Source organism: Ylistrum balloti, unplaced genomic scaffold (genome assembly GCF_031769215.1).
Source record: "Ylistrum balloti isolate Yb309-2 unplaced genomic scaffold, AGI_CSIRO_Ybal_v1 Utg369754, whole genome shotgun sequence".
NCBI classification, from domain to species: domain Eukaryota; kingdom Metazoa; phylum Mollusca; class Bivalvia; order Pectinida; family Pectinidae; genus Ylistrum; species Ylistrum balloti.
The window spans coordinates 478768-497120 of NW_026781956.1; the positions used below are offsets into that span (position 1 = coordinate 478768).

Genomic DNA, 18353 nt, shown 5'->3' on the forward strand with positions numbered 1-18353 from the left:
CATTTGTACACAGTGGTGCCATTGTTGACTTGTTCCTATTGTTTATGCTATGTACAAAGAAAATGAAGATGAGCTGACATACTCAGTTTTAATGTGATAACCCTAATACCCTGGCTGTAACATACAATAGATCTGTAACACAACAAAGTTTTAATGTGATAACCCTAATACCCTGGCTGTAACATACAATAGATCTGTAACACAACAAAGTTTTAATGTGATAACCCTAATACCCTGGCTGTAACATACAATAGATCTGTAACACAACAAAGTTTTAATGTGATAACCCTAATACCCTGGCTGTAACATACAATTCTGTAACACAACATACAACTGTAACTATAGATCTGTAACACAACAAAGTTTTAATGTGATAACCCTAATACCCTGGCTGTAACATACAATAGATCTGTAACACAACAAAGTTTTAATGTGATAACCCTAATACCCTGGCTGTAACATACAATAGATCTGTAACACAACAAAGTTTTAATGTGATAACCCTAATACCCTTTCTGTATCATACAACACTATAGATCTGTACTTCATCACTAGATCCATACAGGAAATATTGGTCAAGATTATACCTGAAAACCTGTATTTTGGTGTTCGTGGTCAAGGTCAGAGGTCACAATTATCTCATATTCATATGTTACTGAGCCTTATTATATGAACATGAATCATATAAGTCTTCAAAATCTAAACGTAGAGTAGGCTAACACTTGCTTGTAAACCTGGTGTTTCAGCAAGAGAGGTCATCTTCAAAGGTCAAAGAGAGGTCACAGTATTCCTAATTAGGTAATCATCAGTGTCTTGTCATGAAGTATCAACATATTAAATCTGATGTCATATATAAAGTATTTGGTATTTGCTGATATATAGAAATGTGTAATTCATCACATTTTAGAACCAATGGTAAAAACCAGAGGTCAGATAGAGGTTACAGTGACCCCATTTTATATAAGGCATTAGTAACTAGACTTGTACCAAGTTTGGGATTCCTGCTTGAAACCAAAACAGGGACAAGGATATGAAATCAATACAAGATCATGGATATGCAGGACATGAACAGACAAGTTTCCTGATTTTGGTATACATGTATTTGCACTACCTACCTCTGTTACGTTAACCTACAACACAGCCTAATATTTTACAGGCATTTGTGTAATGGGAAGCATTTTAATTTTTTCTCCATATAATTACTGTAATGTGTGATATCTGACCAGATTATACTTCCCAAATTCCATTCATTAAGTCTTTGATAGGAATATGCACTATATTCAGTAGCACTAAAATTTTTCAATACCTTGATATAAGAACCTTGATAAAGAGAGTTGATACATCCCCGATAATGACTGAATTTGACTTGTTCAATAACTCACTATTCCATGGGGAGATTAAAATTCAACATCATTATGAAACATGCAACTTTGTTTCAGGTAAGTCTTCCCCAATCTACATCCCTTGTCTCAAGTATACAATACTATTTGTCTTCTTCAACAAAGAAAGCAAGCAAGACATGGGTCACTCTTGGGACATGACCTAGACTTGTGTGGCATCAACTTACCCATGGTAATGAGACAGTCGGCATACTGGCGTGCACATTCACTCTTTATATCCTCCGTCACATCCTTGCCTCCTGTCAGAACTCTGTACAAGTTCAGGACAACTCGAATGTGGGCAAAATTACGGGTGCGAACCATCTTGATGAAAGGACCAGTGTCACTGCTCCAACGACCGTCCCCAGACTACAAAATCAAAACTTTGTAATCTAGAATTGAGGTGCTGTCATTGATCCAATAACAACAGGACAATATAACAAACTAATAAAGATTTAGTACACAAATTATCAGTATTAAGATTCCATAATTAAATACCCGGTAACTGTAATTTCTTTTAAATCTTGATTAACATTCTTTTCAAACCTAAGGCCAGATTTTACTATGAAGGCAAATGAATTCATCTCATTACTCATTACATATTGATTATGCTCCAGTTATAATCTATAAAAAAAATTACCTCATAAAGAGAGTCAGCATCCTTCTCTGCTTCCTTCTCCACCACCTTTACAGACTCATCCCGACCCTAACAGGAACATGAAAGTTAATTGTAAGTTCATTTTTATGTTGGTTTGATTGCCTGATGGCTCTGAATGGGAGTAATGGTTATTTTACTACAGACAACTAAGTACACAGAATGAAAGGTCAGGATTAAGATGGACTTGCCATTGCACTCCTACATACGTACCTGGTGTAGAGCTAATAGTAGTGTCTGTTCTGGGGCATCAGTCTTGTCTGTAATGTCTTCCTCCAAACTTACAGCATAGTCTACAACAGATAGGGGTGTAACGCATCATACAGAAACAAAACTTAAAATTACTGAATGTAAAACATTTATTGTTTATATGATGTCAATATGAATTTGTACACAGTTACATAATTAATAAAACACATAAAAGAAAGTTTATACTAATTTTACCTAAAGAAAAAGATCTGCATGTGGGAAACTTACAGGGCTAACAGGAGATAATGACAGTTTGAAAATTTAACTGAAATGAGATTAAATTCTTCAGACTGCAAAAGAATAATCCAAGGGAGACAACTCTAACACTTCAGGGCCTTCTTGGTTTACATCAAGTTGCATCCTCAATACTCCAGAGGTTACAACTACTTTCACTCTCTGCACCCTTGGAACATGTCATGACAAAGTTGAAGGCTTCATATGTAACACCTTGTGGGGAAGACGAAAAGACTAGTTTGATCCTTTGATGTACATCAAACAAATCTCAAGATGGAATAATGATATATTGTAATGACATTGAAGTTGGGTGTCGCTTGTTTGTAATCTTCAAACAGAGCAGATCAGTCTGTGATTGGTTAGGTTTTTTTTCTCCTGAAACCAAATCACTAGTGCTTTCAATTTTGCCAAAATATGTTCCAGGGGTGCAGAGGGAGAAAGTGATAATAACCCCCAGAGTATTGATGATGATGTCAATGGCCATTTAGTCTAGTATCAGGAGATTTATGACAAAACAGTCAAAATGTTATCATCCTATATAAAACCATTGTTTTCATTCTATATTACTTGATCAGCAAGGATTTAACTGTTTAGACCTGTGACATAATTTCAAGTAGTATACAGTATTATGGAGTCATTACATGGAACAAACAACAACTTAAGCTAACAGAAAACTATAGTAATATTTTAGACTTCAAAGAGTTGGTCAGACTTTAAGGATGTATACTTCAGGTTTCCAGTCAAATAACTAGGCTCCTACAGCAGGGTAGCTGTGTCACATAAACTAATATATCACATTGTGCATGGTTATACCACCAGAGGTTGTTACCTAACAAAACAGATTTTTTTCGCTATGTCTTCAGAAACCAAAAGCGTATGTAATACAGTGTGCAAGATGCATCACATCGAACCTCTCACATTGACATATACTATGTAGACTGGTAGATCTACCCAGTACTAAATTTTTTTTCTTCTTCTTCATGTCCTATCTGTTAGTTATCTGCAATATCTTTTGTGATCAATTTATCTCAGTCTTGCTTTAATATCTTTTAACGTCTCATTCTCATTTGAACATCAAATGAAATTTTGCTACAGAACATCAGCCCTTTGATAGAGATAAATCTGTTGTGATCATTTCCAGGTAATCAATTCTTTCAAGTCTGTATTGAATTCTCTGGCTTAATCACTAGGTCAGGTAATATTTGTTTCAGAGCCTCAGAGGTTTATTTTTTTTCATCAGTATATTTGTAATTATTTTATTTTATATAAACAATGAAGTTCTGCTTCATTTAAGTTTAAATGAGTTTGCCTAATTTGCGATGTGAATGTTAGTAGTATAAACACTGACCTAAGGAATATCCTCATGTTATGTTCTAACAGACTTGCTATATGCATATATGTAGGTACATATATTTCATATATAACAACTTATAAAAACATTCCTGTAGAAACTGATTCATCAGTAATATTATTTCAGTCTGTGTTTGCTGGGTCTATGCAATCAAGTTTTGACCACCATGACTTCCAATCCAAAATATTTTCCAAACTCCAAAACATCCATTTGTGACCTACCTTTATTGTAGAGGTCGTTTAGTGTAGCTAGAGACTGCTGTGTAGTGAAACACAAAATTTCTACTACTGTACTGTAACTTCCTTCCTGTAACAAAAAAAAAACAGTACAATTTGTTGTATCACAGGCTACACATTCCTTAAGAATCTAACATGAAATTCTCCCCAATCTGATCTTTTTATTACATAAAGATGACTTTCAAATCTTTGACAGAAGTTGTGTACCTCTAAAGCGTCGTGAATTGCTCTGGATGAGGAGGTGGTACGCTCATCCAGGAGTGCATCTATTATAAGGAACCAGCTAGCACCAAGTCCTGACTTCAACTCTGGGATCAGCTCCTGTGGATAAAGCGGGTATATAATACTAGATAGAGATTTAGACCACTTCTATCATATAATAATTCTACTCAGGTTACCATTCAATAACTTTACTAAAGAATTCTATAATTCAGTAAGGTTAATGTTTAACATTATACAGGTCCACTGATAATTCACAACGTATTGATAACTCTGTCTGACAGATGTTATGGTAGTAGAAATAATGTCTTATTCATAGTCAAACTAAGTTTGACATTTGTTATTAAGACCAGAGAGAATATAAATATCTTGTTCTTATTTTCAATTAGAGGACCTTAAGCCATATTAAATATGAAGTAAGTAATAACTGCAACAACTATCTGGTTCTTTCTGGTTCTTTGGTTTTTTTTGTTCTTATGACTTCATGAAAATCCCACCCCTTTACTGAATCAAACACTAAGTCAAAACTTGAATGTCAAAGTTTCTGTATTACCAGTTCATACAGTTCCTCAAATCGGGCCTTGGTTTTCATTCTCTGTTTCTGGTTGCGTCTCACACAGGTCCTGATAATAATATCTTCAGGGTGTACTATAGTAATAAAAAACAATGAAATCAACATAGTCCAACTACAGAAACAACAAATAAGAGTTACTGGTGGACAATTTACTGTCAACATTAAACTTTGTTAAACGACAATAACAACAAGTAATGGTTACAGGGAAACAACTCTCCAAACGAACAAAGAAATGTTCTACAGGGAGACAACTCTCCAAACAAACAAAGAAATATTATACAGGGAGACAACTCTCTCCAAACAATCAAAAAATATTTACATGGAGACAACTTTTACAATGGCAACAAAATGATAAAGAATGACTTGGAAAATAGAACCTTTGTATTTGCCCTCACTATAAACCTTTCAATTCCAGTCTCAGCTAAATGAGAAAATAAGATTTTGATGAATCAGAAGCCACCATTATGGTGCTGTAATAATGACTTTGGAAACAACTAATGTGTCACATTATAGCCTTTAATTAGGGTCACTATTTGACCAAGTTTGAATAAAATTGAATGGTAACAGAGACTTGCCTCTTCCTATAAGTTTGGAAGCATTAAACAGCTGTTTGGCATCATTATCTGTCTGGGCCTGCTGGGGGTTCCTTTTGTCACCCTGGATACTTGTTTGATCTGACCTGTTGGTCCGTCCACCCTCTGTGGTTTCTGACCTTGAATCATCATGGTACTGTAAATGATAAGTGAGATTAAGTATAAATTTCATATTAATTGTGTGAACTGTTTAAATATATAAAATGATGTCAAACTTTTTAAATTTTCATTAATTATTTCAAGAAAAAGAAACCTAGGTTTGATGTGAAGAAATATCTAGCAGACTTTTGCTTTCCAGGAAACATCGATGGAAAATCTTTACTTTAACATGCTAGCAATATGTTACAAAGTAAGTATTGTATATCTATTTTATTCTCATTATTTTTCTCATATAAATGAACTGGAATTCAGTCACATGAATAAAATAAAAACCTTGTAAATACTTTATATCATCATGTAGACAACACAAAATGATTCTATTTGTTAAATGTTCCCTACGACACAGCATTCTGAAAGCTTGATACCATCATGTAAACATAGCATGTAAGACACACCTCCTGTATGTGACATATCTATAACTCTATAATGTCCACAATTAGGTGATGTTTTTCTATAAATAATCAAACAAACCATCAAATTATTAATTAATGTGGTTCTGCATTAACAACTTTTTTGTATGTATTTATCATTACTGTACGTCAGGCTTGATATGTCTGTTTCAAATTTTATATTCAATGATGAATATTACTCAAAATAGTTCCATTGGGAAATATTGTTGTCAACATGCATTTGGAAACATGAGAAAAAAATAAGACAAAAAAAATCATGCAGAACAACAATAAACCAGTTCAGATAAGATAAGCAGGCTTACAGGATGATTCTGTATTACACTTGTATAGTAAGTCACTGCAGGCATTCTAACACGTTAATATTAACTGGACATATATGTCCATTCTCACATGGACTTACTTCCTATAGACTGACAACATTCAAATCACAGCAACAAAACAACAACTGTAGAGGATTAAAAGTCAAATAACAAATACAACAGCTATTCACAACAATGATAAAGATTACAATAAATTTCAATAGCATGCACAAAAATAAGCCTATTGACGTTGTAGATGACAGATTCAGCAAAATATCCTAAATACCACATTCTTCTATAACTGCATATCTGTCTCCTTCTCATGGTAAAATTGAGCCTTCTGATGAATCCTTTAAGTTTATTTTCACAATTATTTCAATTTCTTAACAAAAATTAACAAATTGTTATTTTTTTACAGGGAACAAGTGCTATACTTGTGCAGTTCACAAAACCCAGAAGATATGATGATGAATGGGTGCTATGTGTGTTTACTGTAGGGTAAGATAAAGGTTGATCATTAACTTAGATGGTTACTGTCAAACACATTATATACTGAATATCACATATTTACATGGTTTATAAGTCACAGACAACATTTCCAGAGTTATGGTTATAGACAGGAACTTCCTCCAGAATTTGTTGGCGAGGAATAGAGTAATGTGCCTAGGGGAATGGTATGAAGGTGACAAAAGAAAGGATTGTAAAAGAGAACAAATTTCATGAAAAATATGCTGTGTGCAGATAATAACTTAAAGATGTTTCCTTTTTAAAGCAATTAATGCCATTTCTTGTTCAATTGTTTTGTTTTCTCAGTGTAAAGGTCAAGGAACACAAAGATCTATCTACATGCATTAGTGTAAGTAATTTTGAGTTCATCATCTGTATTTTGACAGAAAAACTAAAACACTATAATAATGTGGCTATAAGATATTGTGTTGGTTTTGATGCCAAACTCTGAAAGATATTTAAGAAATATCAAGCTGAATCTGCCCCACTTTCACAAAGTTTGTTACATCTTACAGTTTCAAAGACAGTTTCATACACAACAGCAAATCAGTTATCACTCATCACCAGCATCTCTGACACTTTTCCGCCCTGTCAAACATTATCTCACAATACCATTCAGTTTCAATACAAAGTCCCTAATCAGACTTTTTCGAAATTTAAATAAATGCTAACCAGATGGTTTCTTGGAGCGTTATATTGTATTGTATGATAAGTATAACTAAATCATTATATGAGAAACTGTTTGACAAGGCATGTGCAGTGAGAGAGGTAGAGAAACACAGTAGCACACAATACCAAAACATGCAGATATAACCAGGGGGTCTTGCCTTCTCCATTCGTCCCAAACTGCCCTCTGACCTGGTCAGGAAGGACAAGGATGATAGGCCGTTGCCTGACTGCTCATACCCTTTTGTCATACTGTTGCTATCACCAACTGGCTGGTAATAATTTCCTGAATCCATTCTCACTAGTTGCTTTGATTTCTTGACGCCCTGACTTGCCATTAGATCAGATGACAATTCTGTTGAGCTGATGACTTGCTTCAAAGTTTCCCTGTCTTTCTGTTGCTCAAGAGCCTGATCACTGTTACTCACTTGAATGTATTGCACTCTGTCTTCATCAATCCCCTTTATTGACACCCCAATCCTAAACCCTTCCCCATCATCACTGCTCTCCACTTGAGACAGTGCAGATTCTGCAGACCCAGATTCAATATTACCTATATCAACACTTTCACTATTGACTAATGGAGACAAATATATTACATCATCAACAACATTATCTGTATTTTTTTCACTTTCAAAGTCAGTTAATGTCTTATTTTCATTTTTTGAGTCAATATGTATTGAATTCTTATGTAAATCTTCTGGAAAAGAGGAACCTATTGCAGGTATCACTTGGTGGGGGTTCAAACTATTGACACTTAGCTGTTTTAGTTTGGCAAATTGTGTTTCAATACTGTGATCTGTAGACATGATATTGTGGTTTAATGCTGACTTCCCCTTTTTATCTGGACGTACAATTGGATTGTCCCTTCCTAATAGGTCGGGACGAGTACTCACTACTTTCCCCTTCCCTTCTTGGTCAGGATGAGTACTGACTGCTTTCCCCCTCCCTTCTTGGTCGGGATGAGTACTCACTGCTTTCCCCTTCCCTTCTTGGTCAGGATGAGTACTCACTACTTTCCCTATCCCTTCTTGTTCGGGATGAGTACTCACTGCTTTCCCCTTCCCTTCTTGGTCAGGATGAGTACTCACTACTTTCCCTATCCCTTCTTGGTCAGGATGAGTACTCACTGCTTTCCCCATCCCTTCTTGGTCAGGATGAGTACTCACTGCTTTCCCCTTCCCTTCTTGGTCGGGATGAGTACTCACTGCTTTCCCCTTCCCTTCTTGGTCAGGATGAGTACTCACTACTTTCCCTAACCCTTCTTGGTCAGGATGAGTACTGACTGCTTTCCCCCTCCCTTCTTGGTCGGGATGAGTACTCACTGCTTTCCCCATCCCTACTTGGTCGGGATGAGTACTCACTGCTTTCCCCTTTCCTACTTGGTTTGGATGAGTACTCACTACTTTGTCCTTTCCTACCAGGTTGAGTTGAGTGCTCACTGGCTTCCTTGCATGCTTATTATGAGTACTCATTGCATTTGCCTTCCTTTTTGCATCATTATGAATACTTTCCATTTCCTTCCTCCTGGCCAGGTGATGGGGAGTCTCCACTCCCTTACTTACCAAGCCTGGATAAGGATTAATATCCTGCTCCATTCTCAGTGGGCCAGGGCAGGTTATCACTATTTTCCCTGTCTTAACTTGGTTAGGACAAACACTTCCTACAGGATTGGACTGAGTGAATCCTTTCCCCCTGGACCTATCTCTATGTTTTGTGAGTCTTTGTCTACGATGATTGGGTTGATATTTAGCTATTCTATGTGGAATATACATTTTCATATGGTTGTTATAGGACATGATAGGGGATAAAACCTCAAATCTCCACTGGTGCTCATTACATGGATTTGATCGAAGAGGTTTTACTTCGGGCTAATGGGACGTCCAAGCAGCATTAAAAGATCAAGTTAAAATGGAAGGATACATTAGTGTAACAGTATAATGCATCAAAATATTTCATTTATCTCAAATTCAAAACATGATTCTACTTAAATGAACATTTGCATTTTCATTAATATCTAAGTTTACCTAACATACATGCCACCAATTTTTATCATCTATTCAGTTTTCAACTTTTCAACAAAGTAGAAAAGTGAAACAAAGAACAATATATAATCTCCCTCCAGTTTTTATTTCATATTGTTATAAGCTGTATTGATGATGAAACATGTATAGTACACTGTATGTAACACTAAAATGTTGTGTATCAAACCAGTATTGTTATATACATTATAAAATGTTAATGCTGAAATTCACAGTCTAAATGTACAAGACTCAAGTCAATATCATGCCAATAGGTAAAATAAATACAAATGTTTTGAATATATATACAACACAATGATTGTATAGATTCTATACAACATAAATAATATATTATACAACCAACACCATGGTATGATAAGTGATATGTTACAATAACAATAGGAAGACTTTGATGACAAGCAGTGTCAACATCAATAACATACAATTAATCCTCAGTGCTGCACATAAAAAAAACAGCCAGGACAACAAGTAGTAGGAGAGGAGGGTAGAACTTCTAAAATCAGTCATTCAGCCATCATACTTAACAATATGTAATTAATCTTTGACAAGAAACCATTTACCATCAACACTTCTTCGTCTTTTGATGATAGACCACTCCTGGTATTGTTACATCACACAGTCGATCAATAGACAGCATAGGTTTGTGATTTTTTCACAATACATATTAAAATTATTTCTTAAAAATTACTCAGGGTTTTAGTTTAGATAAACAGAAAATTTGTTAAATGTCAACAATTTGATGATAACAGTATGAGAGAAAACAGTATCTGAAAGGCGCAGTACAGATTAGTATCCTATGACTATGATGTGATTGTTAAATGCAATGGATAGCTAAGCAGAGGCTGTGATAATGACTGCATTAGAATGATTGGGATCAGTAACACAGTATGAAATATAACAGTAATTTCCACTCTATCCTGTTTCTATATCAGTCTTCATATATATTTCTGATTTACAGTTCATGTTTTTGGCTACTTGTCACAATTCTGACTACACACTCCATCCAGATTCTTCATCAATGTATATATAACAGAAATTACTGAATTACAGATTGTCAACAGATTTCTGATCATATTCCTTAAGTGAAGGCAGCTAGACTGGGTACAGTGCAGCAAGTCAAAAGCTGTGCATTAATATCATGCATTCACTTAAATCTCATTCTGTTGCTATTGTTTTATTTGATTATCAACTTATATCTAACACAGATGTCCTTGATGTAGCACAATTTTAGCTCACAATGATTCCTTACAACATGCAGGCTCCAAAGATCAAAAGAGAATACAACTTTCAATTTCAAAATGTCAAAGTTAATTTATATTTAATCAAGATTAAAAATTAACAAGGATTTTTCTTCTTTTTTTAACAGACTTCTTAATAAAGTTTAAAATACATGTTTGTTTTAAAAGACAAAACATTCAACAAATGTGTTGTATAACATGAAGACTTCCTAAAATATCTTTGCCCTGATCTCTATAGCCTTAGAGTGATGCTGTCTGACATGCTGGATATCCACCTGGATAATGTAGCTTAGTTTACCTGGTCTGCGCCCACAACCTGCACCGTGTGAGTGCCGCGATACACGCTCGGAGAGTCGTCCTTCTGCTGACAGAGGGGACAGCACACAGAAAGAACAGATAAGTTAGGAGGAAACACATGAAGAATGAAAACAGAAATGAAATACACTACACAAGCTACCTATAAAAAATGTGATTTTCCTGGTGAAATTACCTAAAAATGTCATTTTTCTGATGAAATTACCTAAAAATGTGATTTTCCTGGTGAAATTACCTAAAAATGTCATTTTTCTGGTGAAATTACCTAAAAATGTCATTTTTCTAGTGCAATTACTTGGTAAAGAACAGTTTGGCCTAATCATGAAAGATAATGATATTAATCGGTGGAAATATTTGTTTTCTAATCTGGCCACAACACTTCAGTATAAGATCCCTATGGTATCTTGTTAACAAATATACCTGTACAAGTACATGTTGAATGATATATCCAGGAACTGCCAATCAACAGAATTACAACACCAAGGTGCATGATTACATCAGCCAATTTTTTTTTTTTTTTTTGTAAACAAATTTTCCTAGAATGCGGAGCTCTCTTAATTCTCAGTGCTAAAACATGTAGAAAATCCTGGTAATTTGACTGCACTACAACTACACAATGAAAAGATGGTCTAGAACTGTCTCAGTTACTGCATTTTGTTAGTAGCATTAAACATTCTGAAAATCAAGATTTCTTTCAAATTTCAAATTTTGATCAAGGACTTTTTTTAAAAGAAGAAAACTTTCTACAGCTATTAGATCTGAACTTGTTGTATATATGTCTCATAATTTCTCATTACTTTTGATAGAAAGATAGAAAAGAGGAAAACAAAATCTATATTATGAAAATTTGATTTTCAAGATGAAAGGTGTTAGTTAATATCTATATATGAACTAGATTTGTTAGATACATTAACACAACACAATGGGAAAATGTGCAACATGATTAGTAAGATACTGTACACTGAGGTTATTTACTTACAAGACTTAGTTTTAGTTTTCTGTTGAGAGTGAGTCTATGAATGTTAAACAGATCTCTATCAGATTATTTGACAGACCAACTTTGCAGGAGCAGACAATTTCATATTAATGGTACTATCAGAATTCCCTTCAATACTTAATAAATACTTTAAATTTTCACTGACAATTCAAGGTATAGACAACAAGCCTCCGGTGAAAGGTTTGTGGAATTTACAATGCTCACCGCTAGCGAGTTGAACTATCTTAAAAATTGCATGTAAGTAATATGTGTAAAAAGGAAAAAAATTATAAATATAGAAAAATATCAAACATGACAATGAAGATTTTCAATATGAAAATTAGGAAATTAAAGTGTTTTCTTGCTCCCATAAGAAGGAAATTGTTTGTAGTAAATATTTACATCTCCTCAGGAACATCTTTGTTACAATTATACCATCACCTGGTGTAATACTAAAAGAAACCCCAATTACTATCCTAGTCAAGACAAGCAGTTTCTTCCTCTAATGCCATGGAATATTATCATATATGTCTCTGGAAATCTACTGACAATAAAAAAACCTTGTACTTAAGATAAGACAGTATATGTAATAGATCTCATCTTATTTTATCTTGATTATCTACATACTAGTGTAATCACTTCACACGATCATGTTCCAGAGTAATCATTTCACACGATCATGTTCCAGTGTAATCACTTCACACGACCATGTTCCAGTGTAATCACTTCACACGACCATGTTCCAGTGTAATCACTTCACACGACCATGTTCCAGTGTAATCACTTCACACGACCATGTTCCAGTGTAATCACTTCACACGACCATGTTCCAGTGTAATCACTTCACACGACCATGTTCCAGTGTAATCACTTCACACGACCATGTTCCAGTGTAATCACTTCACACGACCATGTTCCAGTGTAATCACTTCACACGATCATGTTCCAGTGTAATCACTTCACACGATCATGTTCCAGTGTAATCACTTCACACGATCATGTTCCAGTGTAATCACTTCACACGATCATGTTCCAGTGTAATCACTTCACACGACCATGTTCCAGTGTAATCACTTCACACGACCATGTTCCAGTGTAATCACTTCACACGACCATGTTCCAGTGTAATCACTTCACACGACCATGTTCCAGTGTAATCACTTCACATACATATACATATGATCATGTACTCCAGTCACTTACATTCATGTTCTTGTGTATTCTCTTTCACATGTTCATGTTCTAATGTCTTCACGTTGATGTGTTCATGAACTAGTGTATTTTTTACATTTAGTGAGGTTTTTTTGTCAGCTTGTTTAGACTGGGATAGAATTGGATGTAAGTACATGAGTTCTCCCTGTACCATCACACAACACAATATTACATCACAGTATATATACCACCAAGGTAGTAACAAAAATAACCATAGCAATATGGTGCATGGGTAGGACATTTTTACCACAGGACTTGTGGTAACAGATGTAAACATTGGTAGTAACAAATGTAACCATTACATATTGTTACCATGGTTGTAACAAATGTAACCATTACATATTGTTACCATGGTAGTAACAATTGTAACCATTACATATCGTTAACACAGCAGTTATAAACCACTAATACATTGTAACAACAAATGTAACCATAAGACCATGGTTTAGATATGTATATATGATTACTATTGTAAGTATCCAAGACATCTTTATATCCCGTCTAACATTTAGCTTCATTGTTGAATCACATGAAACATTACCAAAAATTAATTTTAAAAATTGAAGAAAAATATAAAAAATTTTATCAAAAACTATTTCATATTATATTTACTTTGACATTTGATAATGCAAGCATCAAAACAAATTTCAGATAAATTCAGATCACTTAAACAAAGCCAACTGAATTTTATTCAATATTCTTTAGTTACACTTAAAATATAAAAATGTAAATTCCTGACATGCTCAGAAATTTCCACATCTTCCAGATCTATTGCCTAGTAATTCTACTGAAAGACAGAACAACGAGATGTTTCATGTTAAACAAACCTATGCCCATCACAAACATAATTGAACGCTATGCCCATCACAAACATAATTGAACGCTATGCCCATCACAAAGATCAACAATGCAGTAATCAATTATTCAGTCATCTGTTCACAAAATGTACATCAATTGTAATGGACTCAATACAATGTGTACCAAAGTTAAACAATACATTCATAAAAAACCATATTAATATGCACTTGGGTGGTGATTGTTTACACAACGGACAATCAGATGATTGTTGGCCTCATTAGTGTACAATTAAGGTGTTTTATTATGACCCGCTTCACCTAGAATTGACATATGACTAGTTAGAACAGAAAATTTATTAATTGACTGATTCTCTTTATCACTACCCACAGAGATTCTATTGTATGACTGACTCTATATAACACTACCCACAGAGATTCTGTTGTATGACTGACTCTATATAACACTACCCACAGAGATTCTGTTGTATGACTGACTCTATATAACACTACCCACAGAGATTCTGTTGTATGACTGACTCTATATAACACTACCCACAGAGATTCTGTTGTAATACTGACTCTATATAACATTACCTACAGAGATTCTGTTGTATGACTGACTCTATATAACACTACCCACAGAGATTCTGTTGTATGACTGACTCTATATAACACTACTCACAGAGATTCTGTTGTAATACTGACTCTATATAACACTACCTACAGAGATTCTGTTGTATGACTGACTCTATATAACACTACCTACAGAGATTCTGTTGTATGACTGACTCTATATAACACTACCTACAGAGATTCTGTTGTATGACTGACTCTATATAACACTACCTACAGAGATTCTGTTGTATGACTGACTCTATATAACACTGCCTACAGAGATTCTGTTGTATGACTATCTATAGATCTATATAACACTACCTATCTATAGATCTATATAACACTACCTACAGAGATTCTGTTGTATGACTGACTCTATATAACACTACCTACAGAGATTCTGTTGTATGACCGACTCTATATAACACTACCTAAAGAGATTCTGTTGTATGACTGACTCTATATAACACTACCTAAAGAGATTCTGTTGTATGACTGACTCTATATAACACTACCTAAAGAGATTCTGTTGTATGACTGACTCTATATAACACTACCTACAGAGATTCTGTTGTATGACTATCTATAGATCTATATAACACTACCTACAGAGATTCTGTTGTATGACCGACTCTATATAACACTACCTACAGAGATTCTGTTGTATGACTGACTCTATATAACACTACCTACAGAGATTCTGTTGTATGACTGATTTTATATAACATTTAATCATATGATACTCTTGGTGAAAATGACATAGAATTTCAATGCAAATAATATATCACATCTGAAGTTGATAAAATATATAAAATATTCATAAACAACACACAATGTTTGCAAGCTATTTGATAAAAAAGATTGTCAAGAAGTATATGATAAAGTATACAATATACTTGAAATGAAAACCAGAGCCCTTTAACTACAGATCCACACCTAATTCTACATAGCCATCCTAAAGTTTCCTTCATGCACACCTTACTTTATTGTTCTATTATTCAGCAAATATTTATCAGTCAGATTCAAAAAAATTGTTCTTTTAATCTGATCACATTGTAAAGTTGAGCGAATGTGACTTCTGTACACATTATCGCTGTTACTAGGTTTTTTAATCGCTGTTTAAGATCAATAGTTACCCAACTTAACAGTAACGTTAGCTCTGATTTATCAAAGTCTATATAAACTTATAACCTATGGGTTTTAATCAAAGAAGGAATCTTCTTTCTTAGCAGAATTGAGGGCATGTTGTCTTTTGACAGGCGAGGTCTCTCTTTTGGTTGATGTAATTGTTTTAGTAGGCGAATCAGCTCGCACCAATGACTTGATGGTTTTAGCAGATGCAAGACCCTTACCAGCTGAATCAGCATTTTTAGTTGAAGAGTCATCATTCATCTTTGCTGATTCAACCTTCTTGGTTGAATCAGATTTTTTGGTAGAAGTTGTTGATACAACTGTTTTGACTGAATTAACAGTTTTGGAAGAATCCATTTTTCTAGGGGAACGCGTCTTTTTAGTTGAGGTTGTTGATCCTAGCACAACATTCTTAGTTGTTTCGACTGTTTTAGCTGATTCAGTTTTCTTTGTTGAATCAGCATCTTTGTTGGAGTTGACCTCCACCAAATTATCTGATTTTACAGGCCTAGTATCTTTACTGACCTTTCTGTCGAGGCGAGGCAGCTTCTCAGGTCCTTTGCCTTGCTTATAAGGGTCTGAACTTGATCCTCCAGTCTCCTTCATATATCTTATGTTCTACCAAAAAAGAAACCAGTTCACATGCTTATAACAAACAGAAATTTTCATGAGAAGTCCTGTATAATATAGAATAATTCATCAGGTATTTTTTTCCTAAACTATCATTAATTACACATGTAATAAAAACTACACATATATATAACATATAACATAAACCAAAACATACCCTAGTATATGTCATGAGCACCATTATTAGCTACTCACAAATTCAACACCTAATTTGAAGTATTACAAAAGTGTTAAATCTACCATTCTTTTCACTAAAATTCAAATATCAAGTAATCAAAACAATTTGCATAATTTGATTTGTTTCCAATTATGTACATCAATTAAAACTGAAATACCCGGGTAATTATTATCCAACGTCAGTGTTACAACATATACACAACTAAAAAAGAAACGCACAAAGTTCCCCACTGCAGTATACCTTAGCTGTAAGGAAATAACAGAATGTTTGGTCAGGTATTTCATCAAGTGAGACAATGTCATTGTCTGACTCTGTGAGCTTCCAAATCACATGGCGTGATCAAGCCAAGCCACAAATAATTTCAATGGATACTCCAAGTTCAGCCACATTAATTTTCCACATTGGCATTTTGCTTTCACTATTGACCAAGATACCAAGATTAACGCAAATTCAGAGTGGTAGAGCAATTCGGATGTGGTCCTATATCCAAATCTCAATGCCGTTCGATACAGAGACCAGATCCTCCAACCACATGTCGTTTTACTTCTCAGACATCATAAACAAATATTCCACCAAGACAATGCTCGACCACTTGTTGCCAGAGTCTGTTGTGATTTTCGCATGGCAAACAATGTTCAGTCTCTGGAATGGCCCCGACATGTCTCTCATTGAGCATCTGTGGGATAAGCTGGACAGGCGTATTAGGAAACATCAAAACCCCTCAGCTAACTGTGCCCAGTTGATCGCAGCATTAACACACGAATGAAACACCATTTCCTTCAGGCAAATTCAAAGCACAGAAGAATCCATGCAGGGATTCATGCAAGAGGTGCCCACACCAGGTACTGAAGTGTGATTTTGTTTTTCACAGGTATCCACATTGAGTATCTACTCATGACACATGTGACATCACATAGACTTTTCTTCCATAGTTTTGTTAAGAGTAGACTTGTCCCTCCAATTGATATAAAAATTTGTACAAATTTCCCAATATACCATAGGCTATTGATTGGATAATTTAAGTGTGTGTTTCTTTTTTTGTTGAGTATATATGGGGAGAAACCACAGCAGTGAATGTGAGGCTATTTGCAAATTGCAAACTGGTCAAATTTTCAATCAATCAAAATAGGTATTGAAATACTTTTCAAGAGCATGGAACCTTACTTACGCTAAACAGATTAAATCCGATAAAAAAAAATATATATATGTTAAACGAAAGATAAACAATATCAAAAGTTTCAGATAAAATATATTGGAATACCAGAAACAAAAATGCCTTAGATCTAAAAGCAAAGAATTGCATTTCCCTATTAAGCAAGATAAGCAGTTATCATCATTGCAGAAAGATTTACAGCCAAATCAGCCTACAAGCAATATCAATATAAATATAACGGGTGTGAGCAATATCAATATAAATATAACGGGTGTGAGCAATATCAATATAAAGAGACCTGTGAAAATGGAAATCTAAGACAACTGCCTGTCAGCCATGTTGTTTTTATATCAATCCAAAAATCAAAAGTGTACAACACAAGGGGAACCTAAATATAAACTTTCATATGATCCATCATGTACTTCTGAAAATAATAGTGATAACAGGCTTTCATTATCAAATTTCAAGATGGCCATCTGTTAGCCATCTTGTTTTTCTGATCAATACCAAAATCAAAAGGGTACAACACAGGACT

General features: G+C 34.5%; 1 protein-coding gene across 1 annotated transcript in view; it reads right to left on the reverse strand.

Annotated features, from left to right (window-relative positions):
- LOC132543360 (uncharacterized) overlaps positions 1 to 18353 on the reverse strand; it is an 81249-nt gene that overhangs the window by 34780 nt on the left and 28116 nt on the right. The window contains exons 8-17 of the mRNA XM_060206852.1: positions 16041 to 16475; positions 8325 to 9402; positions 7693 to 8108; positions 5473 to 5626; positions 4877 to 4971; positions 4312 to 4425; positions 4090 to 4174; positions 2248 to 2327; positions 2020 to 2085; positions 1568 to 1748 (exon numbers count right to left, since the gene is read on the reverse strand). Coding sequence (XP_060062835.1) covers positions 1568 to 1748; positions 2020 to 2085; positions 2248 to 2327; positions 4090 to 4174; positions 4312 to 4425; positions 4877 to 4971; positions 5473 to 5626; positions 7693 to 8108; positions 8325 to 9402; positions 16041 to 16475 — 2704 coding nt within the window. The remainder of the gene's footprint in view (positions 1 to 1567; positions 1749 to 2019; positions 2086 to 2247; positions 2328 to 4089; positions 4175 to 4311; positions 4426 to 4876; positions 4972 to 5472; positions 5627 to 7692; positions 8109 to 8324; positions 9403 to 16040; positions 16476 to 18353) is intronic.